This window comes from Mobula birostris, chromosome 16, assembly GCF_030028105.1.
Source record: "Mobula birostris isolate sMobBir1 chromosome 16, sMobBir1.hap1, whole genome shotgun sequence".
In the NCBI taxonomy this organism is placed as follows: Eukaryota; Metazoa; Chordata; class Chondrichthyes; order Myliobatiformes; family Myliobatidae; genus Mobula; species Mobula birostris.
In genome coordinates this window covers 23,170,655-23,198,349 of record NC_092385.1, presented here as the reverse complement: position 1 = coordinate 23,198,349, position 27,695 = coordinate 23,170,655, and the positions used below count along the sequence as shown (strand labels likewise).

Sequence of the window (27,695 nt, the reverse complement as noted above, 5' to 3'; positions counted from 1 at the left end):
AAGGATCCTCCTTGCTAATCCCATGTTTGACCCATGACCCTATAAACCTTTCCCCTCTGTGTACCTACCAAATGCTTCTTAAATGTTGGCATTGTACCCACCTCAAACACTTTCTTTGGCAGTTCATTCAAGGTTCTCGCTACACTTTGTGTAAAGACATTATCTCAGGGGTCTCTTTTAAATCTCTCCCCTTTTATGTTATGTCCACTACGTTTGGTTTCTAACCCTGAATAAAAGACCATGGCGATCCTCCTTATCCATACCCCTCATGATTTTGTAAACTTCTGTGAGGTCACCCTTCATTGTCCTGTACTCCAGGCATTTTAACTCCAGTGTGATCAAACTCTTCCTATAACTCAGGCCCTGTAGTCCAGGCAGCAACCCTGTAAATTTCTTTTGCATGTTCTCCAGCTTGAAAATGTCCTTCCAATAACAGGATGGCTGAAACTGTATACAATACTCCAAGTGTAGCCTCATCAACAACTTGCATATTTGCAACATAATGCCCCTACTCCTGAAGTCAATGCCCTGATGGCCAATATGATGAATGCCTTCTTCACAACCCTGTCCACTTGTTGCTTTCAGTGAACTATGCACTTGTACTCCCAGGATCCTCTGTTCTACAACATTTCTCAGTGTCCTGCTATTCACTGTATAGATCCTACCTTGGTTCGATTGTCCAAAATGCATTATCAAAATCTACTTGCCATTCCTCAGCCCATCTCACTAACTGATCAAGATCTCTTGGCAACTCATTGTAACCTGCTTCACTATCAACAAGACACCCTAGTTTAGTATCATCAGCAAACTTGCTAATCATTCCATGTTGAAATATCCAAAACATGAATTATGTAACACTGATTACTGGGGCACCTTGTTCATCACAGGCCTCTAGTCGGAAAATTGAAGTCAACCATCACCCTATGCTTCCTATCATTGAGCCAATTCTGAATCCACATCGCTTGCTCCCCGTGAATCTCACGCAATCTCACTTTCCATATTAGCTAGCCATATGGCACTTTGTTTAAGGCCCCCTGTTATGATGAGAGGGAAATATGCTCAGTTTACAAACAAACAAATCTATGCCCAGTTTTATACAATTGCAAAGTATGTGAATTTTTTCAGCACTTTTATATGTTTATATTTGTTCATGAGAAGTAAAACAGCCGTTTTATATTAGGTTTAAGTTGGAACTTGGATGAAGACATGAATAGAATACACACCTATAATTTGCTGTTTAGTTATTGTAGAATTTTGTTTAATTCTGCAAAATCTCTTGGATTATTCCCAGGCTTTAAACATTCTGATGGATCCCATTTAACTGTAGATCTGTGAACTGTCATAAGTTTTTAATTCTAAACACTGAGTTGGATAGAATTTGCCTGAACATATTCATCAGATGAAAGGGATTCATTTTCAATAAGATTGCTTACAGTGTCTCTAAAGAAAAACTGAAAATTGGCCTCGAATTATACAATAGCAAAATGGACAAAGTGAACTTGCAGATTGACTGGAAAGATAGATTGTTAAATAGTTTTTTTTAATCAAATTATTGATATCACAGGTTTTTGTTTGCTAAATATCTGGGTGCCCAGCTGTTTGGCATCATGTTGACAAGGTTGATGGCATACAAAAGAAAGATGATGTAAATATGTCCTTTTTGATGATGTCAACATATGTTATTTATTAAGCATGTAAAGTGTTATTTAATTATGACAGCATTTTGAAAAGCCTAGAATATATAAGCCTTTGCTATTGCTTGTTTGGTGGGTGGAGAGTGCTGATTTTTTTTTGCTGAACTATGTGTTGGAGAGGTAGGGTCACTGCTTTGCTGCTGCTTGTGCATGCTGCGGAGAGTGGGGGGCTTTGGGGTTCTAACTTTTTTACTATCACTCATTTTTGGGGCACTCTACTGATGTCTTCAAAGAACAAGAATTTCAGGTTGTATATTGTATACATTCTCTATTATGAAATAGAACTATTGAACTATTAGAAAATAAAATGTTTAATAAGTAATATTTTTATATGTTTAGTGAGTTATATTTTAATTTTCAAACTGTTGCCAATTCTTTAAGACTTTGTGATATGATTACTTGGAGATTTTTTTGTGTTTTCAGCAATGATCAAATAGATATTTAGTTTGATTTTATTTTAATTTCATGGATGTACCTTAAAGTTTGCTTGTCCTCATTCATGCAGCTTAGCTCTTGAACAGATGCTTCTTGTCTGACATCTTTTTAGTGCACATCAAGGGATGTTTTGCAAAAAGGGCAGGAATGTTTTGTAAAGGCTGAGGGAATGTTGCAGACACATATGCGATAGTTATTCTAAGATCTTTGCTTTGTAAATGTGATATGCTGTCCATGTGTAAGTGCTTCCATTCCCAGCTATTTTAACAGTTTAAGCATTATGTATCAGGTATATTTTATTCTGATTCATGAAAACTGAAATCTGTAGACAGAAAGACTGACAATTAGCACTGTACATTGATTGAACTCCATGCAGATCAACCAGGTAAAAAAATGACTGGCGAGGCTGACGAATAAATTCTAACCTTAAATTCTTTCTTTTTCAATCTTTTTATTAATTTCAAAATACAGAAACAAAACATAGCAATAATACAAATAGTAGGAGATATATTGTTACACTTAAAAAAAGTAATTGCAAAACCAAGTAGTGTAAATTAACAAAGCTCCCAAACATGTAGAACTAACCACGGATAATACAAAGCAAAAAAAAACTGGAAAAAAAAATCATGAAAAAGAAAAAAAAACAAAACAAAAAAAAGCAAACCCCATCCCCAAAGAAAAACAACTAAACTAAAAGACTTGAGCAAAACTAACAACTTAAAAATGGAAAAGAAGAAAACCTTAGTGTCGACGACTCCATTCCCCTCCAACAACAGTACAGAGAGATAAAACAAGTTTGGAAATGATCAAATTACATCAAATGAAAATGCTGAATGAATGGCCTCCAAGATTTTTCAAACTTAATGGAAGGGTCATAAACTGCACTTCTAATTTTCTCCAAATTCAAACACACCATAGTTTGTGAAAACCAAAGAAATACAGTAGGAGGATTAATCTCTTTCCAATTCAACAAAATGGACCTTCTAGCTATTAAAGTAAGAAATGCAATCATCCTTCGTGATGAAGAGGTTAAATTATTTAAGTCTATCATTGGTAATCCAAAGATAGCAGTAATTGGATGAGGTTGTAAGTCTATATTTAGGACCGTTGAAATAATATCAAAAATATCTTTCCAATATTTCTCCAACAAGGGACATGACCAAAACATGTGGGTTAAAGAAGCTATCTCGGAATGACATCTGTCACCTTAAACCTTAAATTCTAAATAATTGAAAATGCATGGAAATGGATTTTTTAACTTTTTGGATCTTGTAATACATAAGGTTTCAGAATAGTGAGTAGTATTTTTGGAATAAAGAAGAATGTGCAAAGAAAAACCAGCCGCATAAAAAGAGAAGGTTAAAATGAGTTTTATTTGTGTGTAAAATCATGAAGGACCTCCTTTGGCAGGAAGAAGTAGGTTTAAGGTAATTGATATAAGGATAAAGGTGAGATGAAGAAATAGTTTTTTTACACTGCTGTTGTGACCTGGAATGTATTGTGATTTAAAAGATAGTGGAAGATGATTCAGTAGTCCCCTGCACAAGAGAATTGGGTGAAGTACAAGGAAAAAATTCAAGGAGTAACCAAGGAAGTGTTATGAATATGATGGGTCGGTTGACCTCCTTTTGTTGAGTAAAATGTCTATTACAGATATGATCTGGTAATAACTTTACCTCTCTTGTTATGAAAGCATATGAGAACAAGTTCTTTGATATAATGTTCTTATAAAAATGTTTTGTCATTTTGCTTTGCCTGATAGATTTCTCTACTGAGTTAAAGCTTTAGCAACTTAGTGCCAAATGGTCTCTAGTCTTTATCATTTTATACTTTGAAATTATAATTTGTAACTTGAATGTTGCTTTCCACACTTCTGTGCAATTTCCTCATTCTGATGCATCTGATCTTAAAATCACCATATCAAGACCATTCTTTTGCAGTTTTCAGGTTGAAATTGTCATGTGCATTAAGTAAAATCACTTGAGATATAAGCCAGTATCAAGCTGAAATTTGATGTATACAGCAGGAGCAAAAAAAAAATGACAAAAGGGAGCAGTGTCTAAAAATGACAGCCTTTTCTTCATGTTAGTTATTTGACTCCAAACTATTCTTTGAAACATAACTTTTGGCATTTGTAATTGTGGTCAGAAATGCTTATATTCTTGGCAGTACACTGTTCTGGAAACTGGATACGTGGATATTAAATGCAATAGGTTGTCTAAAATATTTAATCCTTTGATCCTTTTGATAAAGATGCATATTTGAAGGATTGCAGTATTCTCGAGATAAACCTATAATTGAAGGTTTAAAAAATACTGATTTTAGCTTTCGCTGAGTTATCCGAGCTGCACTTGTTGATTAGACCATTCCCATTTTGTTTACAAGAGGCCATCTACTTCGGTTCTTTGTGAAATTTGTTAAAGCTAGGTGACAGGAAGGAGATCGGTTTCTCTACATCTTTTTAATCAGTTTGGTATTTACTCATGTCTGGATAGAATCTTGGCTTTGTGATGATAGACTTTGCACGAAGATAAAGATCAAAGGTTCCTATTACAGGGCTTTGTCTTCCAACAGAAAATACAATGTCATTATTACTCATATTGTATAACTTTTAAATAGTTTTTTAAGAAGTTTATCTGTACGATACTGTTAATTATGTTTACTTCCCTTGGCCTTCACATATTTGTCAAACTGTTCAGCAGGTATTTTTATTAAAACAATTGTTTAAAATACCAGCTGATCAGCCCTTTCAACTGCAATCATCTCAGTAAAATCATAATAGGAACTAACAAATAATTCCTCAAAATATTAAATGGTTATTAGGAGGAAATTTCTGTACATAACAGGGTTACAAATCTCCGGATCAGTTTAAGTCATTGAAGTATTACATTTGCTAAGTAACTATTATGTCTTTAAAGTAAGGTTATTGTGAAAGTGAATAGCAAAAATATTTTCAAATACATGCAAGTCTTTGGAGCCTACTTTCCTGATAATGCTACAGTATCTCAGCACCTGACAGACACACTAAGTACATTGTCTGTCCTGGCCTGGATATGCCTGAATTTGGTGGGTGGGGCATTCACGTGCTTCAATAACTAGTTTGCTTCCTGGCAAGGGTTTAAATCTGGAAAAAGGTAACAGAATGCAAACAGGCTGAGAACTCATAGTTGCTAGCTTGGAAACACACACACACATACCTTGTGGGTCACTGCATTAAAAGAAACTTGAGAGGTCTACCTTAGGACATGGGTAAATTGCTGATAGTCTTCTTCATATGCTCTAAGTGATAGAAATTAAAATATAAAGCCTTTATTAGTAATTTGGCACATATCTAGGCATCAATAATAAGAAATTATAATAGGAGATCAGATGTGTCCTTCTCATCTCACTTACATGTGCTTCATATGTCCCTATTACTGGATAGTCACTAGAAGACTGTGTATTTTTGTGGATACAGTAAGTTAATACTAAAGAAATTTAAAAAGGTCAGACATCTGTTCTGACATACAGTGTCCATTCACTTTACAATAAAATCAAGATTATCAGCCTTTTAGCTTATAATAATATGACTGCTAACTGTTTCAGTTTTTCTTATTGACCACCAATACATCATGTAAAAGACAATTATAACTGAGGATTATACCTACTCTAAGGTATGCTATACAAATTTTTGAGCCATGTAGGTGTTAACATCAATATAAAGCAATATTATCATAAATACAGTAACACTTAAAAAGGTAAGTCGCATTATTTTGTAACATGAAAATTGCAAGAACTAACTGGAGTGTGTTGAATGAACCTGAAAGAAAACCTTCAAAGCAAAGCCTGTGGTTTTACCATTGCTGAGGCCTTTGTCTTTGAACTGTGAAGAAGCTGTTGATCCAAGGTGAGGTTGATCTTTCAGTTGCCCTCCTAATCTAGTGGAAAAGGCCTGAGCATCGAGTGCTACCCCCATTACCCCCATGTAAAAATGATAGGCTTGGATAAAAGTGATATATAGGCAGTCCTTAGGTTATGTAAGGGTTTTGTTCTCGGGAACTGTCTGTAAGCTAATTTCTCCTCAAGTCAGAAATGTTATTTTCTATAGCTACCCATATCATATAACTATACATTCACTTGCTATAATTCTTTCATTTCATTGAATAATCACCCTGACATTCCCCCATCATTAATCTATTGGAATTTATACTGGATCCATCCATTAACGAATGCCAAGAAACATTTTATTATTATTGCTAGCTTGAAAAATGCTTTAAAAATGTATGAGGGAATTTGTGTAAAATCTGATTTTTTTTAACCCAAGGAGCCTAGTATAGTTACAAATTCTTCTCCTTTAATCATGAGTGATTGAATAAAAGTTGATAATCCCATGGATTAAGTATCTGCGGTCAATCATAATTAAAGAATAAACTTATTGAATCTGCTTTATGGAGCAGTGAATCAGATTTGAATGAAAAGCAATCATTATTTTGCTAAGTAAATCTAACATATTGATTCTTTGCTTTATATTTTTATTATAGTTTTAAGAAAATTATTGAACAAAACTACTGATTTTGATTTTAACCAGTTGCTGTCATCAGTCTCTTTTTTTCTCCAGAATTGGGAATAAACGGTACAATAGCACTGAAAGTATTGAGTGCACAAGGTTAAAGAGATTATTGTGATAGATTGTGAAGTAAATGTGTGATCATGTACACATACTTCATCAGTGTACAGACAAGGTAGTGTTACACAAGACTTATAAACCATATCTTTCATTATCAGTTTCTTTTGTCTTGTGAGTGATGTTCTTTGAACACAACACATTAGTTTTCACACTTTCCAGTCATTTTCTGATATGTCATTAAAAACTGCAAAACACAAAGCTCCCACTGGCCAAAGAAGTTTCTTTGCACCCAGATTCTGACTGCAGCGCATTCTGTTTTGTGATGATGGCATTGGAAGACGATCTCCTCATGAGAAGAAAACATTATATAATCCTGTAGTCCTGTCAAAAACTGAACCAATTACCTGAGCAACAATAACCTTGAGAGCTCGCATTTTGAGGCATATTTAACTTCAAAGTCCTCAACCACTGTTGTACCGCAGCAGCTTTCTAAAATGAATTAGATTAGCAAAATATACTATTGAGCTGTGATTCACACAATATATCAGAAATGTAAAAAGCAAACTTAATAAATACATTCATTTAAAGAATATATGCAAGTCAGTTCTTAAAATGCTTTTTTTGTGTTATCCACACTGTCTGTCTATACAGTGACTTTTTATGAAAATTTCTTTCTTTTTTACATGCAAGGGAGTAAAAATATTTATGTTGCATCTCTGTCGCAATGTACAAGCAATAAAGAGGAGAAACGTGGGAGAATATTGCCCAAACACTAAAATTGTATGCATAATTGTTTTGTATACATGTATGTATAGTCAGATACACAATCAGATCAATGTACCGTCAGACATGCAATGTGTATTGATAAATCTGATGACCTGGTGAAAGAAGCTGTCCCAGAGCCTGTTGGTCCTGGCCTTAATGCTGTGGTACTGTTTGCCAGACGGTAGCAGCAGTTTTGTATTCTTGGTCTTCAACTGAATTCTGAAACTTCTTAAAAAAAATCTTTGCTTGGAATTTCAGTCAAATCAAGATCATGGTTTGCCATAAAACTAACAGTGCAGCTTGAAGAATACAGTAGAACTATCTATTTTGTCAGGCGCATTTGAATATGTAGTATTTTTAACTTTACATTTGATCTTCCTGTGGATAAGAGAAGGTGATTAATATGGGTCCTTTTCTTAGTCATGTTATAAAATATTTATGTACTATATGAAATTATACCTGGACTAAAGCACTCAGAATTTTTATGGAGTAAAGACGATTCACAGTTGTCATGTTTCTTTTTGCACCACATGAGATCATAAGTGTAATTGTGACTGTTGACCAAAAGTAAATACTGATTCAAAGAGGAAATCCTATATTAATGTATAATCTGAATTTTGATTTCTACCGGACTGAAATTGTTTAACTAAGATCTTAGGTAACATATCCAACTTTATCAATTAATAGAGATATAGGCATCATCTTTAAGGACTTGACTATGAATTGGGGAGATATGTGAAAATTGAGGCATGTAACAGAAATTCTGGACAGTTTATACCTCAGAGGAAATGGGACCACATCAGAATGGGAATTGTTGGTTCTAAAATTCACTTGCCCAGCAGTGTTTTGATGGTACAGTGGTAAAATAGGACTTGTTAGGAAAAACAGCATGTTCAACAAGCTTAATTTAGAGAATCTGAAATAGAATGAAAATGATTTTATTTATTTCATTAATTTCTGTTTCTTTGATCATATATGGTCAATTTACAGGAAGTAATGGGCCAGATTATACTCAATTGGCTTGCTGTCCCTAGTCAGCCCATGCCACATTTTGTTTTTGAGAGTTCGCAATTGAAATTGAGTTCTGGACTCGCTGCCCTGTGAAATGGAGCAGTCCTTGCTCAATGGTTATCTTTCAGGCACGGGACCCTGAGGCTCTGCCCCTAAGCACTGATAATCTTTTCATAGCTTGTTGCTATTAAGCAGTATAAATTGTCTCAGGGATGTCACAATAGTTTATAAGGAGTTAAAAGGTTTGAAAAGCAATTATAAAAAACAATTTACTTAAAAATTTAATTGACATTATTTTTAAAAATCAAAAAGATGGGACAAGAGTGGGGTCAATCTGATCCTAAGAACATCTTCCCCAGTTGGCTCCAAGCAAAGGGATTAGTTATTTCAGAACAAAATCTTTGGAATTCTCTTCCTCAGTTTTGGGCAGTTTTGAAGCCATGTCTTTGACTACCTTTGAGGTAGAGTTACATGGATTTTTGATTAGCAAGGGTGTGAAAAACAACTTGAGGTTGAGGTTACATTTGTATCAGCCACAAGCAGGGCAGAGAGATTTGAGAAGTCAGCTAGCACACTTCCGCTCCTACCTTGTGAGTTCACATGGAACACTGATAAATATTGAAAGGGAAGCCATCATTAATTATTTGGATCTGTGTAGAATCATTTTTGACGGCAAATTGGCAGTTTTCATATGGGAATCAAGAATCCGACCTAAGGGCTGAGAGCGGGAAGTAACTGTGGTATTTATTTCTCTGCTCAAAACAATTGTGTAAATAGTGAAGGATGTTTGGTGAAAAGCAGTATTCATATTATTAAAGCACCTGAGTAGTTGATTTGTGCACTTTAAATCTCAGTAAGATTAAAATTCAACTTTAAACATAATTAAAATCATTTTCTTTAAAGTTAACATTGGTGTATATTACAATATTTATGTACATTTAATATGTGTAACATATAGGTATAAATGATTTTCACAGGATCCCTGGTGTCACAATCAGCATTAGATCAATAGTGGTTCTGACTTTGTTTATAATATTAAGCAAACCGACAAATTAGGTCTTTCCTTATCACGACTTAAAGCAATTGCTTATTTATTTGAGCTCGGCAGCTACCAGCTGAACTAATTAGTTTTGAATTATCTGTTAACTGTTATCTTCGACTTGATGCCTTTAAATGTATTGGAAACAGAGTGGATCAGAGCTTTCATTGAGGAAATGGATAGGCATTGTGGTTGCAGGGAAAAAATTGGGGAAATAGGACTGGATAGATTGTTCTGCAGGAAATGCATGGGCCTAGTGGGATAAGTTGCCTTGTGGGCTGCATTAACCAGTTTTCTGCTTTCTGTTAGTTTCAACTACTGAACTTTAAGAATACACTTTTAAAGTTAAACTATCCTTAGCTACTTTTATATGACTTTATGTAATCTTATTGTTTATTTTTGTTCATACCATAACCATTGCCAATTTTTCAAAATTGTTTGGTTGGATAAAATGTATGGTGAACAATGACAATTTTGTGTTATGTACCATACCTGAACATACTTGTATATATTTAGCATATATTTGTCTTCAGTAGCTTAGTTTTCATTCCCTGATAAGTACAGTATCCTAATTGTTAAAACCAATCTGTTGCTTCAAGGAACAGAGGAGAAGATCTGCAGATACTGGAAATCCAAGCAATACACACAAAGTGCTGGAGGAACTCAGCAGGCCATGCAGCATCTGTGGAAAAGAGTATAGTCGATGGCTCAGGCCGAGACCCTTCATTAGGGCCCTTCATGGAGGATCATCAATCCTCCAGCATTTTGTCTGTGTTGCTTCAAGGAGCTAAACCTTTTTCAATTACGATCACTATTTTCAGTTCAGTCTCTTCCAGTCTTATAATATATCTTAATTTAGTTTTCTCCACATGCTGAAGGCTTGCTGGTAGTTAATTAACTTCTGTAAATTGCCCCTTAATGCAGGTAAGTGGCTAAAGAGTCAATGGGGAGAGACTTGGTAAGGACAACAGGTTTCGGAGTTATAGGTTAATGAAGAAGGAACAATGAAGCTCTTGGGATTGCTTTGTTGGGAGCCAGTGCAATAGGGTGCCTCAGAAACCTTGCTCCACCACTGATTACTTAAAAATTATTTATCCTTTTGGAAATGAAATAAAAATCCTTTTATCAACAACACCTATTTTTTCAAAAAGATTTAAATAATTTCAAAGTCAAAAAATATTTTTCGTATTGCACTAGAGGCAGATATTGTGAAGGAAATTACTTGAGCTTTGAAAATTCCTATAGACAGAGATGGTTAAGTTATCAAATTGTGATCATTTAGCTCTTGTGGCCTTGAACCCAATCAGGATTACCATCCACTTCTCCTCCATTGCCTATTTTGGGAGAACATATCTTGAATGCCTTTAGCAGTAGTTTCTCTTCCTCCATCTCTCTGTGAAAACCAATATCAAGAATCTACCCTTGTGCCCCTTTTCCATCCATATCCTGCCCCATCGCAACATCCTGTAAAGCACGGCGCTGAGAACTTTATCTTGTACCTGAAACAAGTGGTAATGTGCTAAGGAATTGTCCCAAATACTTTCTGGAACGGCCTTGCCAAATTTGCCATCATTCAAGTAAGATTCAAGCTTGCAATCTGTGAGTATTTATTGTTGGTACTACTGGGAATAGCTAGTCCTGATTAAAGGATTCTACTCTGTTCTAGAAGTGAAACTTACCAGATGAGTACGATCAGAATTTGAATGTAGGAGGCATTGCTAGTAACACACACATAATGTTGGAGGAACTCAGCAGGCCAGGTAGCTTCTACGGAAAAGAGTAAACAGCCGATGTTTCTGGCCGACACCCTTCATCAGAACTGGAGAAAAAGATGAGAAGTCAGAGTAAGAAGGTGGGGGGAGGGGAGGAAGAAATACAAGGTAGAGGTGATAGGTGAAACGGGGGTGGGGGAGGGAGGGAGGGGTGAAGTAAAGAGCTGGGAATTCGATTGACAAAATAGGTAAAGGGCAGGAGAAGGGAGAATCTGGTAGGAGAGGACAGAAGACCATGGAAGAAAGAAAAGGAGGAGGAGCACCCGAGGGAGTTGATGGGCAGGTAAGGGGATAAGGGAGAGAGGGAAATGGGAATGAGGAATGGTGAAGGGGGGGGGCATTACTGGAAGTTCAAGAAATTAATGTTCAATCCATCTGGTTGGAGGCCACCCAGACGGAATATAAAGCGTTGCTCCTCCAACCTGAGTGTGGCCTCATCGTGGCAGTAGAGGAGGCCATGTATTTACATGTCTGAACAGGAGTAGAATTGAAATGGGTAGCGACTGGGAAATCCCACTTTTTCTGGTGGATAGAGTTTAGGTGTTCGGTGAAGCAGTTTCCCAATCTAGGTTGGGTCTCTCCCATTGGTATACAAGAGACCACACCGGAAGCATTCTCTCCATAATCCCCACCTCAGTTCTGTATCCTTTCATGCTCTTATATCCCTCCTGAACTAATGTCTTCTTTGGTGGTGCCCAGTTTTATTTGATTGAGATGTTGCTTTTGGGTGTATTCTCCATTAAAGGTATCATATAAGCGCAAACATGCTAAGATTGTATTGACCAAAATTTCCAATTTTATCTAGAAATGCTACCTCCTTGTAGGTTTAGTATTAATTAGAGCACATATAAAATGGTATTTGAAATCAGCAGGAATTTGATGATGACTTACAATTAAAAGTATTGTTAAATTTATTCTGCTTTAGCAAAGGCTGTGGTTGTGTACCTGTGAACTGTGTTTACAGTGGTAAAAGCTCCTTGCATTTACATTATTAAACCAAATCCAGAGACGACAATGATAGAGACTTGAAAAAATAATCTGACAATAATTCCATCAGCACATAACCCTTCTACTGTTTGAACAAATTCAGCTCAAGTGTAAAAGTGCTGGTGTATTTAATAGGACAAATGCACTTCTGAATCTCCTTCACTTGGAGAATGTTTGAAAGTTGCTTATTCCGTCATGGGATTGAGTAATAAAGCCAAGAGCAGCTTTTATTGGCTGGCCAAACTTGTCATTGTGAAGATGCTAGTGAGCTCTCGCCTTTAGTATGTGTAGTCTGTGGTGAAAGTATACTCATAAAGTTTTAAGTTTCATGTTTAATTATCATTCAACCATATATGAATATAGCCAACCAAAATAGCGTTGCTTTAGGGCCAAGGTGCAAAACAGATGACCAACAAGACACAACACAACACATAGCACAAATAGCTGAGGAGTAAGTTCTGGAATTTTGACCCAGCAACGTGTGATTTACGCTATCATTTTGGATGGAAGAAGTGGTAGTATAAAAAGTGTTCAGAGCTTCATTCATTATGCCAGTAGCTTCCCCTCAGTTTTCAGTACTGTCAGTCATGCAAGTCCCAGAAAGGACTCAAGAATACCATCATACTCTGATGTAGGATTCTTCATCGCTGTTTCCATAACAGCTTTGTTTTACCAGACAGGGTTGTTAGCCCTGAGTTGAACCCCTACACCTGGAGGTTCAATGAACCGCTCTTCGTCTGGCGTCTACCCTTTGACCTGTTTGGCATGCATGACTCTACCAGTGTCAAAACATAAAGCCCTGACTTCAGCCAACATAGCTCTCTGGGCCACTGAGGCATGTGAGTCGCCAAACCCTACGACAAGGTTGTGGGCCTCTTGGAGGCTTGTTCTGGTTTATATTAAACTTAGTGCCCCTTTGATCAGAACTCCCATTCCCTTAACCATTGTTTGCTTACCTCAGGGTGATCAAGATGGTTTTGGATATTGGAAATATAAAAAAAAGCATTGGGATAATTAGAAGGAATTGAATAAAGCTCCTGTTTCCAAGAAAGTAAAACAGAATTGTTTTAAACAACTGTGATGCAAAATGAGAAAAAAATGCACATAATTGTATCTGTCAAAAATACTTGTTTTATGGTTTCTTTTATATTTCATGCTCAAAACTATTGGCACTCAAATCCCTAGCATTTTGAAATATAGTATGTCTGAACAAAATAAGTGATGTTCATTATTTTGTCTAAATAATGACAGTTATTGACAGCACACAGATTTATTTCATAAAAACTAATAACGCTCCAATTTTGTAAAGTTGCTGTATGTATGCTTCACCTTATTATATTCCATCTAATTACTACGTATATTATTCATTTTTATGTTCTTACCTGGCTGTCAGACATCCAGAAAAACTTTATGATGTGATTGTATCCATTCTTGTCCTAGAAATGTTCATTAATCAGTGTAAGATAGTAAGCAAACTCCTCTATTGGGGAATAGTTGTAGGCATTTAGTAAGTTTCCCTTGTACCTCATTTCAGATACTTTTGTTGTGTGAAATATGGCTTTACAATAGCTACTGTTGTGTTGCAATTGAAGATTAATCTTGTTGACCTAAGGTTGCTGAAAATTCCAATGGAAATGTTTTACAATATCTTTGAAGCACTTCCAATGTAAGTTATCTGTGACTGCATCTCTTAACAGCAAAATGATGCATTTTATAAATGAACACAATTAGGATTACAGGCTTCCAAAAGTCTGTAAATTCTTTTTGTTCAGTAATTGTTGCCACCATGCTAAAGTATCACAGTTCATTTGCCATCACTAATTTTTAACTGTGCCGTCAATGCAAGCAATTTTACAGAATTCCAGGTTAGCCCAACCGTAGACGTCTATTTCTAACATTTGTGGTTGCATATGTCATTGTAAATATGGGAACTATCTTTATTCTGCCATTGCACAATGAATACTTGTGAAATGCTATAAGCTTGGAGCAGAAATTGTATGCTAGTGAAATTCTTTTTGAGAATTTTAGCAAAGAACTACATTCCTCCACGTATACTTCTCTGGTGTAAATCAATATCATTTTCTGTTAGATGATCCAGTCACTGTTGGAGGCATTCAACCACCGCATCAAATTAAAACTGTACATCGATCACCTGACTGCACTTTGTCTGGAGCGTAATCCGCAAGTCTTGGCAGGATTGCCATCATTATCGGTCATGGAGGAAGAGGAGGATGAGGTTTCCCGGGAATGTCAGTTGCAGACTTTGACACCTGTACAGGTGAGATATTCTAATTACATCCTCCACAGATAGATTCATGTTTTGCCGTTTTGCTTGAGATCCTACAGCTGGAGGAAGGCACAAAACATGTAATCTTCCAGTAGTAATGTCAACTTTTCTTCAAACAAGGATGGAAAAAAGCTGATCACCATTCTCTTCACTCTTCACAATAACTGTAAATTAAAACAGCTCAATTTAAAATGGCTGGTTCAGAGTAAAGCACTATTTAAATTGCAATTTTGAAGCAATTGAGGTTCTGTTATATTAGGTCATTTTTAGAGCTGCTTCCCTATTCATTGCTTCACTAACTCCCTCTCACACTCTCTCTCTCTCTCACTCACTCACGTACTCCCTCACACTCACTCTCTTGCACTCATGCTCCCTCACATGCTCTGTCTCACTCTCTCACATACTTACTCTCCATCTCATACACTCTCTATCTCACATTCTCTCACACACAGTCTCACTCACTCGCTGCCACATATACACTTTCGCTCTCTCACACTTTGCTTTATCATGCACATTCTCACACACACACTCTCTTTCGCACACACATTTGAACACTTGTGCACACGCACTGATGCACACACCCATTCTCATTCTGACACTCTGTCTGTGCAGAGAGTTGAACAGCCTGTCTGGCCTCAAGTCAGGAGTCATTTACTATTAGCAGGAAAACTGGTGGTTTTGTCTTCAAAAGTGCAAGGAGTTCAGCATTCCTTCTGGCGAGGAACAGTCTCAGGCTCGTGGGATCTGCTTCTGGGGCTGAACCAAGGTAAGTTTTGGGCTGAACATCCCTCGAAATGGACATGAGAGGGAAAGAAGCTGTAATCCCCACCTCAAACCAGTGTCCCTGGGCCAATAGTGCTGAGTGACACCTGTACTCACTTCCTGATCCTTGCTGAAGTATAGTAGCTGACAGCTGAGGACGAACAGTAGTATCAACGCAGCTCCATTCTCAGCAGGTACAAAATGTTTTTTAAAAGTGTAAGCATTGATCGAGCTTAAACCCATTTTCTTCCCTTATAATTAGAAATAAATATGCTTGATGATATTTGCAAAACACGTTCATTAATTTGAAAGTCAACATTTCATTTGTTGCAATACTTCAGCTTCGATGTCTTGAAGTGTTTCCTTCAATTTAGGTAGGACTTTACTTGTGAATAAACAATTAATTTGTGTCTTTTCTAAAATGGAACATCTGATGCCAAACCAGAGTCCTTTCTATAACATAATGAAAATGGTGTCCCGATTGTACAAATGGATACTGAGAATGAGAAGATGCTGAAGAATTTGTTATATAGGTATTTGACCTCTTCACCCAAGCCGTGCTGAGTGGTATCTGTAAATCGCAAAGAATTCATTGAAGTCCTGCTCCATTGAAAATAAAGAGAGGTTTTCAGATTTTGCTGCTTTGCAATAATAAAAGTCAAGCAATCTGAACATATGCACCAGTGGGTGCACAAAAGCAACTTTGAGCTATTAAATAGCTCATTATGTAGCTTTTAATCCAGTCACATGGGAAACTACGAACTGTAACAACAGCTCATGAAATGTGAAACTATGGGAACAGCTGAGTAAATGCAAACACATTCTGATTTTAGAAAGCTGATAATATTAAAGATAACTGAAAGACCACTTCTGTTGTTGTTAAATTGCAAATAGCTTGGATTTTTAATGAAAATAATGTAGGATGTCATGTAAGCAGTTTTGTTTTTAAAAGGTGCAGCTTTACAATGTACTTCAATATTTGAGCCCTGTGCACAGTTATCTGTTGTCTGCAACAGTCCAGTGGTGTAAACAGCGCAGCATTGCAATGGCCCATCCATTACTAAAGGTATGGTTTTCTGTGCTTGCTTTATTGGCAACAAAAGCATAACATGTGCTTGCAGATGGAAGCAGTTTTGTTTTTTTCTTTGACTGCTGTCAAAGCTGAGCAGCTTATCCTGCCCATACAGGACAGTGAAGCTGTTAATGTGCTCACTGGCCCATACAGACCTTCCCAGGCACTGCAAGAAGGTGTGTATACTAGCATTATGCTAGTACACCATAACATTGTAACAACCACGCAATGCAGCTTTGCAGAGCAAAACTTGGGCTACCATAAAACTATTTTCTACAAAATGCCCAAGACTTGAAGTACACATTGTGAACAGTTTCCTGATGAAATCATTGTCTGTTTTTATGAACAAATAAGGTGGAGATGGCAAACACAAGGCCAAAGAATTGCAGAAATTCTATGATTCTGTAGTTCTAGGAACATAATAGAGAGAGAGTCCTACCCAGATTCATACTGCCTGACATTACATGTGCAAAGTTTCAAGTTGATGTATGTCCTTAAGTATTTATTTATTTATTTTATATAACAACTGACTTATTGATCGCATGTTGAATCTGTCAACAAGAAATAATAGCATTGTTTTAACCCCTGACATTCACAGGATAAGTCCTTGTTGAACTTATACAACAGAATTTATACTTCTGCCTCCTGACACCAACATTGATAGCCAAAGGAAACACTTTCTGTATATCCACAAATTATCAGGCTTCTCAAGATGAATACAGTTATTTTGGTGTACCAAAGGCTTAAAAGAATGTGCAATGTTACAAGAAATGCTGTTGAGCTAACGATTGCCAATTTAATCTGGGAAGTAAATAACTTCAAAATTGTGTCTGTTTTACTTGATATGATCTAAAAGAAAGAACAGCTTGCCAGAGCAAAAGTAGCCATCAGCTATTTCAAGGTTATTTTTACAATTTCAGCAGACTCGAAGCTTTAGAGTAAGTCCGGCCTCGTCCAACTTTAACCTCCTCAGCGCTCACTCATCGAACTTCATAAATGAATAGATGTTTAAATGAAATTATATGTTACTCTTATAGTATGCTGCACTCACAATGGGAAGTCTTTTCGCACTTCCCATCACTTGAAGAGGGTGAAAGCTGCCCACTGGGAGAGCAGCATGATGTTGTAATAAAGTTTTTGTTTCGGTTAACTGCTTGACTCAGCACTGAATTTGGAAGAGTACTAGTACTGGACCTAGCGGTTGATATTATCACATTATTATGTGTTATTTTAAGGTATCATAACACTCTAAAAACAAGGACAGGAATAAGCACTGTGGAGTGGGTAAATCATATGTGATTTTAAAACGCCAAACGGGTCACATAAGAAAGTGCAGTGGATACTGGTGTAAAAATTAACAAAAAATTTTGCCCTGACGAAGAGTCTCGGCCTGAAACGTCGACTGTGCCTCTTCCTATAGATACTCCCTGGCCTGCTGCGTTCACCAGCATTTTTTATGTGTGTTGCTTGAATTTCCAGCATCTGCAGATTTCCTTGTGTTTGTGTTAACAAAAAAATTGTTAGTTTTCTTTGAATTAGTCCTTTTAAAAGTTAGAATTATGGATTTTTTGTTATTAAGAATTATATGCCATTAAGATTTTAATTGTTACCAGTAAGCAAAATACTGGTTTGTGATTGTGAATGTTATTTTTGTCTAACTGTACACTCTAGTTCCCAAATGAGCAGGCACTTGATTCAGTGTCACTTTCCTCCCTCATCTAAGAGCAATAGGCCTGTCAGTCTCATTGCAGGAATTGTGCCGAGATTATTAACAGTGAATCATTAATTAAGAAGCTTTCCTATCAGATCTTCAGTTGAAAACAAATGTATCATGGAAAATTTACAGTACGGAAAGAGGACATTTTCACCCACTGTATTTCTGCTACTTTGAAAATAAAAAGAGCTTCCCAGAAGATCTAACCTTCCAGCTCTTGATACGTTGTGGGGCAGGTCACAGTTTATCAAGTGCATCCATTCACCAGCTGGGTTTGTGTTTCACCCACTCTTTCGGGCAGGGAGTTCTAGCTCCCACCACCCAGTCTTGCAATTCTTCCTCCCTCTCTAATCTTTGCTCTAGTTACTTTAGATCATTGCCAGAGATCAAATGCTTCATCTCAAGTCCGAGTTCAAGATTCTTATTCAACCATGCATATGTATACAGCTAAGGGAAACATGGTTCCTCTGGGGCCAAGGTGCAAAACACAGCATGCATGATCACACACAACACATAGAGTACGATCCAGCACATAGAGTCACAAAATAATATTAGCACAAGTCCCTGAGTCGCATGGCCTGCAGATTGACAAGTTGACATAGAGTGTGAGGTGCATGTTTATGTAAGACAGTATAATGTTACTGGCACTATTATAAAGAAAAACAAGCAGTAGTATAAATATTTGAAACAGCAGCAATAAAAGATGAAAAGTGACCAGTACAGGGTGAGAGTATGGGGAGTGGGGAGGGTAGGAGCAGGGCATACATGTGTGCTGGGTGGAAGCAGGGTGTTAAAAACTCTATGTGCAATGAACCAGAATTGATTAGAGAGCTTAAGATAAAAGAACCTTAGGGGTAAGTGATCATAATATGATTGAATTCACCCTGAAATTTGAGAAGCAGAAGCTAAAGTCAGATGTATCAGTATTATAGTGGAGTAAAGGAAATTACAGAGGCACGAGAGAGGATTTGGCCAGAACTGGTTAGAGAAGGACACTGGCTGGGATGATGGCAGAGCAGCAATGGCTGGAATTTCTGGAAGCAATTTGGAAAGCACAGGATATATATACATCCGAAAGAGGTAGAAGTATTCTAAAGGCAAGATGACACAACTGTGGCTAACAAGAGAAGTCCAAGCCAAGATTAGTGGGAAGTTAGAGGATTGGGAAGCTTTGAAGTATCAACAGAAGGCAACTAAAAAGTCATTAAAAAGGTAAAGATGGAATACGAAAGTAATCTAGCCAATAATATTAAAAGGGATATCAAAAGTTTCTTCAGATACATAAAGTGTAAAAAAGAGGTGAGAGTGGATATTAGACCACCGGATAACACTGCTGAATAGGTAGTAATAAGGGTAAAAGAAATGGCGGACAAACCAAGTGAGAATTTTCACCAATCTTCACTGTGGAAGATACTATCAGTATAGTGGTGGTTCCAGGTGTCAGACATCATGAAGTGTGTGAAGTTACCATTACAAAGGAGAAAGTTCTTGGGAAACTGAAAGGTCTGAAAGTAGATAGGTCACCTGAACCAGGTGGTGCACACCACAGGGGTCTGAAAGAGGTGGCTGAAGAGATTGAGGTGGCATTAGTAATGATCTTTCAAGAATAACTAGATTCTGGAATGGATCTGGAAAACTGGAAAATTGCAAATGTCACTCCACCCTTCAAGAAGGGAGAGAAGCAGAAGAAAGGAAATTATAGGCCTGTTAGTCTGACCTCAATGGTTGGGAAGATATTGTTGATTGTTAAGGATGTGGTTTATGAATACCTGGAGGCACATGATAAAATAGGCCATAGCCAGCATGGTTTCCTCAAGGGAAAATCTTGCCTGACATATCTGTTGAAATTCTTTGAGGAAATAACAAGCAGGATAAACAAAGGAGAATCTGTTGATGTTGTGATAGTTGGATTTTCAGAAGGCCTTTGCCAAGATGCCACACATGAGGCTGCTTTACAAGCTACAAGCCCTTGGTATTACAGAAAAGATTCTAGCATGGATAAAGCAGTGGCTAATTGGCAGGAGGCAAAGAGTGTGAATAAAGGGTGCCTTTTTTAGTTGGCTGCCAGTGACTAGTGGTATTCCACAGAGGGTCTGTGTTGTGACTGATTGTTTCTTTTAAGAATCGTTGCCACAGGCAACTGTGGAAGCCAAGTCTTTATGTATATTTAAGGTAGAGGTTGATATGTGATTGGTCAAGGCATGAAGGGATACAGGGAGAAGGCAGGAGATTTGAGCTGAGAGGAAAAATGGATCAGCCATGATGATAGAGCAGATTCGATGATACAAATGACCTAATATCTTATGGTCTTATGGTCAACATAAATTTGTGTGCGGTGAGTCATGTCTAACAAATTGTATAGCTTTTCAAGGAAGTTACCAGGAAAGTTGATGAAGGGAAGGCAGTGGATGTTGTCTACATGCACTTTATCAAGCTGTTTGACAAAGTCCTACATTGGGAGGTTGGTCAAGACGGTTCAGTTGCTTGGCATTGAGGATGAGGTATTAAATTGGATTAACCATTGGGTTCGTGGGAGAAGCTAGAGAATGGTAGTAAATGGTTGCCCCTTTGACTGGAGTCCCGTGACTAGTGGTGTGCTGCATGGTGCAGTCACGAGTCTGTTGTTGCGATACTCCAGTCCTCCAGGATGGCCAATCAGCCATACAGTGCAAGAAATTAGAAAGTAAAAATCAGGAATGAAAATAGGTGGAGTTTGGGAACTAAGAATAAATGCAAGGTTACAATGCAGAGTTAATGAGAGAGTAGAACGAATGCAATTTAGGAAACGAATGAGCTATAATTTATGGAGACGATAGGATAGGTATAATAGGTATTTGGAAGTTATACCTATATCAATGAGCTGAATAATAATATAGTAAGCTGGATCAGCAAATTTGTGGATGACATCAAAATTGGAGGCATAGTAGACAGTGAGGAAGGCTATTAAAGCCTGCAGCAGGATCTGGACCAGCTGGAAAAATGATAAATAAATTTAAATAGTTTTAGAATTGTAATCAATTTTTTAATCATTTACTGTGCATCAGAAGATAGAAATGAAGTCTCTTGTGTTGATATGTTATTCAAGGTTCAAGGTATATTTATCATCAAAGTATGTATGCAGTATACAACTCTGAGATTCATCTTCTCCAGACAGCCATGAAACAAAGAAAACCATGGAGCCATTCAAAGAAAGGCATCAACCCCCCAACGCACAAAACAAAACAAATCACGCAAATGGCAGCAAGAACATCAAACCCCCACCCCACCCACGCACTAAAAAACAAATTGCATTGGCCACCTGCAATCCATAGAAGTTGCTGGAATTTTTATCCATCCCTCCAGCATTGACTTTCCAAAGTTATACCTATCCTATGGTCTCCATAAAATATAGCGCATTCGTTTTCTAAATTGCATTCGTTCTACTCTCTCATTAACTCTGCATTGTAACCTTGCATTTATTCTTAGTTCCCAAACTCCACCTATTTTCATTCCCTGATTTTTAATTTCTAATTTCTTGCACTGTATGGCTGATTGGCCATCCTGGAGGACTGGAGTATCGCAAATGCCATGCCTTTTTTCAAGAAGGGAAGTATGGATAATCAAAGAATTATAGATGAATGATCCACACATCTGTGATTGTGAAGATACTGGAGAGAATACTTAGGGACAGATTGTATGCACATTTGGAAAGGCATGGCCTGCTAGGGACAAACAACATGACTTTGTGTGATGCGACTCATGCTTTACAAACTTGATAGACTTTTCTGAGGAGGTGACAAAAGTGCTTGATGAAGGTAAAGCAATGGATATTGTTTGACATTAACTTTAGTAAAGCATTGTATAAGGACTTCCATGGTAGGCTGATATGGAAGATAAAGATTCATGGGATTCAGCATGAATTACAAGTTTGGGTTCAGAATAGGCCGTAATTCTGGCTGAAGGCCTGTAACTGATGGTATGCACAAAGATAAATTCAATGACCTCTGTTGTTTGAGATATATGTAAATGATTTGGATGAAAATGCAGATGGGTAGATTAGATTAGCAAATTTGCAGATGGCACTAAGATTAGTGGAGTTGTTGACAGTGTAAAGGACTATCAAATATATAGTGAGATATAGAACAGTTACAGATGTGGGAAGAGAAGTGGCAGATGAAATTTAATCTGGGCAAGTGTGAGGTGTTGCACTTTGGGAGATCAAATAAAAGGATGCAATTAATGGTAGATCCGTTAATAGCACTGAAGTACAGAAGGATCTTAGGGTCCAAGTCTATGGTTCAGTAGTAGGTTTGTTGAGTAGGAAAATCATGCTCAGCTTTATAAAACTTCAGTCAGACCACACTTGGAGTATTGTGTGCAGTTCTGGTAGTCCCAACATGAAAAGATTATGGACACTATTAAGAAAGATTGGACCAAATTAGGTTGTTCTCCCTAGTGTCAGAGCATGAGGGAGACCTGCTAAAGATTTTTAAGGTTGGGAGAAGCATCAATAGGTTATACAGTCATAATCTTTTCCCTAGGGTAAAGATGTCAAACACATAGAGGACATACTTTTAAGATTAGAGCAGGGAGGTTTAAAGGCGATGTGACGGGTAAGTTTTTTTACACAGTGGTAGGTACCTGGAATGGGTTACCACAATAGTTGTGGAAACTGGTAGTTTGGGCAAGTTTATAAGCTTTAAGATAGAAGGGAATGGAGGGATATACGTCATATACAGGAATAGTATATTTTCTATAAATTAGCGCAACATTGTGGGCTGACTGGCCTAACTGCACTGTACTCTTCTATGTTGTATTTCATATTGCTTCTCATTATTTTACTGTCAGCGTTGTCTCAATTGGTAGCACTCTTATCTTTTGAGCCAATGTGTCTGGGGCTCGTCCCATTCCTGAGGCTTGAGCACAAATCTGGAGGATGCTCCTAGACAGTGCTCAGCTGGGACATTAAACTAATGCCTTATCTGCCGTCTCAGGTAAATGTAAAAGATCACCAGACATTATTGCAAGAAGTGGTAGCACTGACAGTATTTTTCCCCTCAGTCAACATTTCAAAACAGATCATCATGATACTGTTTGCAGGAATTTATTTTACAAATATTGATGGCAGCATTTCCTACTTTACAAAAAGACAACAATGCAAAAGTTAGTCAATGACTATTCATTAAGACATTTTGAACAAAATATGAAAGTCACTATGTTAGATTATGAGAACACTCAGTCCTCTTTTATTGTCATTTAGAAATGCATATGTAAGCTGCAGTATAAATTTTATTTCTTCTCTGTACAGTTTTGCTAAATCTACCCTCAGTCTTTCCACTACATTCTTTAATGGAACAATTCAGCTGCATAGAGCATTCAAAGATTTTTTAAATTTAAATTAAAAAAAGGAAGGAACACTTGTGTTTCTGCAACACCTTTTATAGCCCTTACAGGTCTCACAAAGTACGTTATTAGCTATTGCAATATTTTTTAAAGTGAAGTCATTTGTAGGAACAGCTAGAGCCATTTGCCTGTAACAGGTTCTCAATGATAATAGTGTAAGTAGTAAGCAGGTAGTCATGCTTGGTAATATTGTGTGAGATGTAGACGTAGCAATGTACCAAATAACTCCCTCACTAATCTTCAGACCACCACTATGCAATCTAATATGATCATCCGATGCCTTGTTCGACGTCTCATAGATGAGCAAGAGTGCAATACTCCCGCAGTACTCCACCTGACTCTCAGTTTAGATATTAGTGCTTCATTCTTGAGTGAAACATCGACCCAAACATCTTGATTCAGAAGCAAGAATTCTGTCAACTGAGCCATAGATGACAATATGCACTGTTGCTTTCATCTGTAAAACATAAAATTCTCTTGCCCTTTTCTCTGAAGATATTTACTCGTATTTATCATTTCCAGGTAATTATGCTTTGTAGTCCCTGTGTTACTGTGCCAATTCATCCTTCAGTACATATACATTGTTTTCACTCCCAAAATAATGAATTGAATTGAATTGACTTCATTACTTACGTTCTTCATATACATGAGTAAAAATCTTTACATTACATCTCTGTCTAAATGTGCAATTTATAGTAATTTATAAAAAAATAGTATGTACAACAGGACAGTCAATATAAGAAAGAAATACAATTGTATCAGCATGTATTAATCAGTCTGATGGCCTGGTGGAAGATGATGTCCCAGAGCCTGTTGGTCCTGGCTTTTATGTTGCAGTACCGTTTCTCAGATGGGAGCAGCTGGAACAGTTTGTGGTTGGGGTGACTCGGGTCCCAATGATCCCTCGGGCCCTCTTTACACACCAGTCTTTGTAAATGTCCTGAATAGAGGGAAATTCACATCTATGGATATTGAATTTACAAATTATTTGGTCACTCTGAGAAAGTATTTCTTCCAGAAGCATTATTACTTTTATTGTCATGGTTAGCAAAACTAACATTTGTATGCTGTCAAAAAGTTTCAAAGTCATGTTTCTTACATCTAAGTCCAGATCATATGTAGGCCAAGTACTAATCTAGGGTGTCATCCTTCAGACACTACTTAACGTGATGCCACATGCACTTCTGTAAAGTTTCATTCCGTGGGCCAATTTTATGTTTCCATTGTTACATTTATTTCTTTTGCTATTGACCTGAATTTATTCAGCCAGAACTCTGCTTGCTGTTGGGTTTTCTTGCTTTTTCTGGATGAAATGACATTGACTTGCTACCCAAAGCTATTCCGATTCTAAATCTTGAGTTTGACATTGAACTACAGTGTTGTATAGATAAATCAAAACAACCCTATGAGCTTCTTTTTTTAATGTATTTGATCACAAGATGTGGAGAGTGCAAACGAGGCTATCGTTTATACTCTATTCAATCATTGCTCTTGACTGTGAGACTTGTTTGGCCATTCCAGTGGCCAATTAACCACAACCACATTGATACATGTAAAACAGACTGGTAAAGGATGGGAGAGTTCCATCTCTAAAGGATGCTGATGAGTTAGATGGCTTCTTACAACAATTTGGTGGTTTCATGGTCACCATGATTTCAGATTTTTAATTCCAAATTTAGTTCTCTTGCTGCTGTGATTAGGTTTCAACTTGTATCTCCAGATCAGTAATCCAGGCATTTGGATGTCAGTTGCAACACTATACTACCATTGCACTTTTTATCTAAATGGTCATGCTTCCTTCAAAACCTATGGAAATGCCTTTCTCAGATATTCATTGTCTTTTCTTGATTAACCTTTGCGTTTCTAATTGATTTTATCTTAAGTTATAGACTTTAATAGTATGTCAATATCGGCTTTGTATCACAGACTTCAATCTGATAAAGCCTACATCCAATTTATTCTTCAGTCCTTTCTTGATCAAAAGTTACGGTGGCCTAACAAACACGAGCAAATCTGCAGATGTTGGAAATCATAATAACACTCACAAAATGCTGAATGAACTCAGCAGGCCAGGCAGCATCTATGGAAAAGAGTAAACAGTTGACATTTCAGCCAAGACCCGGGGTAACGTGGACTGTTTACTCTTTTCCTAGATGCTGCCTTGCCTGCTGAGTTACTCCAGCATTTTGTGTGTGTTGTTATGATGGCCTATCCACTCAAAACATGCTTTTTAATGAGGCAATTTTCTGCACATAATGATGCGCACTCATATCACATACAGTATTCTGGTTATCTTTGATACAGGTGTCCCCTGCTTTTCGAATGTTCGCTTTATGAAACCTCGCTGTTACGAAAGACCTACATTAGTTACCTGTTTTCGCGAACAGAAGGTGTTTTCACTGTTACGAAAAAAGCGCGCAAAAAAAGCAGCGCGCGCCCCGAGCAGCCAAGCTCCTCTCCTGGAACTGCATTCTCGCCGGCATTGCTTAAACACGTGCCTGTGAGCAGCCATTAGCAAGATGAGTTCTAAGGTATCGGAAAAGCCTAAAAGCTCGTAAGGGTCTTACATTTAGCCTAAAACTAGACATAATTTAAGCGTTTCGATCGTGGTGAACAAAGTAAGGACAAAGTGAGTTTGGCTTGTGGAAGTTGACAAAGATGATGTTGAAGAGGTTTTGGCATCCCATGACCAAGAACTGATAGATGAAGAGCTGATGCAGTTGGAAGAGGAAAGGATAACAATCGAAACCGAATGCAGTAGTGAGCAGACCGAAAGTGAAGTCGTCCAGGAACTGAATGTGAAGCAACTGCATGAGATGGTAGAAAACTGCGCGAGACTAGCAGTCAAGCACACTGTCGTTTTTCAAGCCTTCCACATCAGCCACAGCAGACGACGAACCTCAACCTTCGACATCAAGGCAGGCAGACATAAAAGAAGATGACCTGCCTGCCCTGATGGAAACAGACGACGATGAGATGACACCCCAGTGTCCCACCACCCCAACCCCCGGGCCGCAGACCGATACATTGCCGCGGAGGACGCAGCGGTAGCCGGCACGCCCCCAGCACATCTTTAAGAAAAAAGCCATAATAAACAAACTAATTAATTAGGTGCCGCCCGGCATGTAAATGTCGGCCCAGATCAGAGGCGATTGCTGATTGTGTTGCCCTTCCAGATTAATTAGAACATAGATAATTACAACCCACGATGTTGTGCTGAACAGACTCCAAGATCAAAATAACCCTTCCCTCGTCCATAGCCCTCTGTTTGTCTATCATCCATGTGCCTAAGAGTTTCTTAAATATCCCTAATGTGTCCGCTGCTAACACTACCCCTGGCAGTACATCCATCACCCTCCGTTAAAAAAAAACTTATATCTGACATCCCTCCTATACTTCCCTTCAGTCACCTCAAAATTATGCCTCCCTTGTATTTACCATTCCCGCTCTGGGTAAAAGTTAATTTTCTGGCTGTCAATTCAATCTATACTTTTCTTGTACAACTCCATTAAGTTACCTCTCATCCTCTTTCCAAAGAGAAGAGTTCTAGCTCTCTCAGCCTACACCCATAAGGCATGCCCTCTAAACCAGGCACCATCCTTGTAAATCTCCTTTGCACCGGCTCTAAAGCTTCCACATCCTTCCTATAATGAGGCGACCAGAACTGAGCACAGTAATCCACGTGTGGTCTAATCAGGGTTTTATAGAGCTGCAACATTACATCATGGCTGTTAAACTTAATCCCCCGACTAATGAAGCCAACACACCATACACCTTCTTAACAGACCTATCAACTTGCGCTACAACTTTGAGGGATCTATGGACAGGGATCCCAAGATCCCCCTGTTAATCCACAATGCTATGAATCCTGTCATTAATCCTGTATTCTGCCTTCAAATTCGACCTTCCAAAGTGAATCACTCCACAACTGTTCAGAACTACAGTGGATTCTGGTTAATTGGGGCAGCCATTTATATGGGACAACTCTTAATGAACTAAAACTGATTGAGAAAATTGCCGGGATTCCCTTCATTTATTTGGTTCACTATGCCACTTAATTTGGACAGGAGACTGTTACTAGTCAATTATGTGGCTGTTAGACACTACACCATGCTCAGAGTGAACAGTTTTTAAATAGTCTCACTTGTGTATAGTGTGTTCAAAAAGCA

The 27,695-nt window shown here is 37.6% G+C and overlaps 1 protein-coding gene across 2 annotated transcripts in view; it reads left to right on the top strand.

Annotated features, from left to right (window-relative positions):
- LOC140210846 (ERC protein 2) overlaps window positions 1-27,695 on the top strand; it is an 880,422-nt gene that overhangs the window by 771,366 nt on the left and 81,361 nt on the right. For both annotated transcript variants that reach the window (XM_072280109.1, XM_072280108.1), the window contains one exon: window positions 14,399-14,587. In XM_072280109.1, coding sequence (XP_072136210.1) covers window positions 14,399-14,587 — 189 coding nt within the window. The remainder of the gene's footprint in view (window positions 1-14,398; window positions 14,588-27,695) is intronic.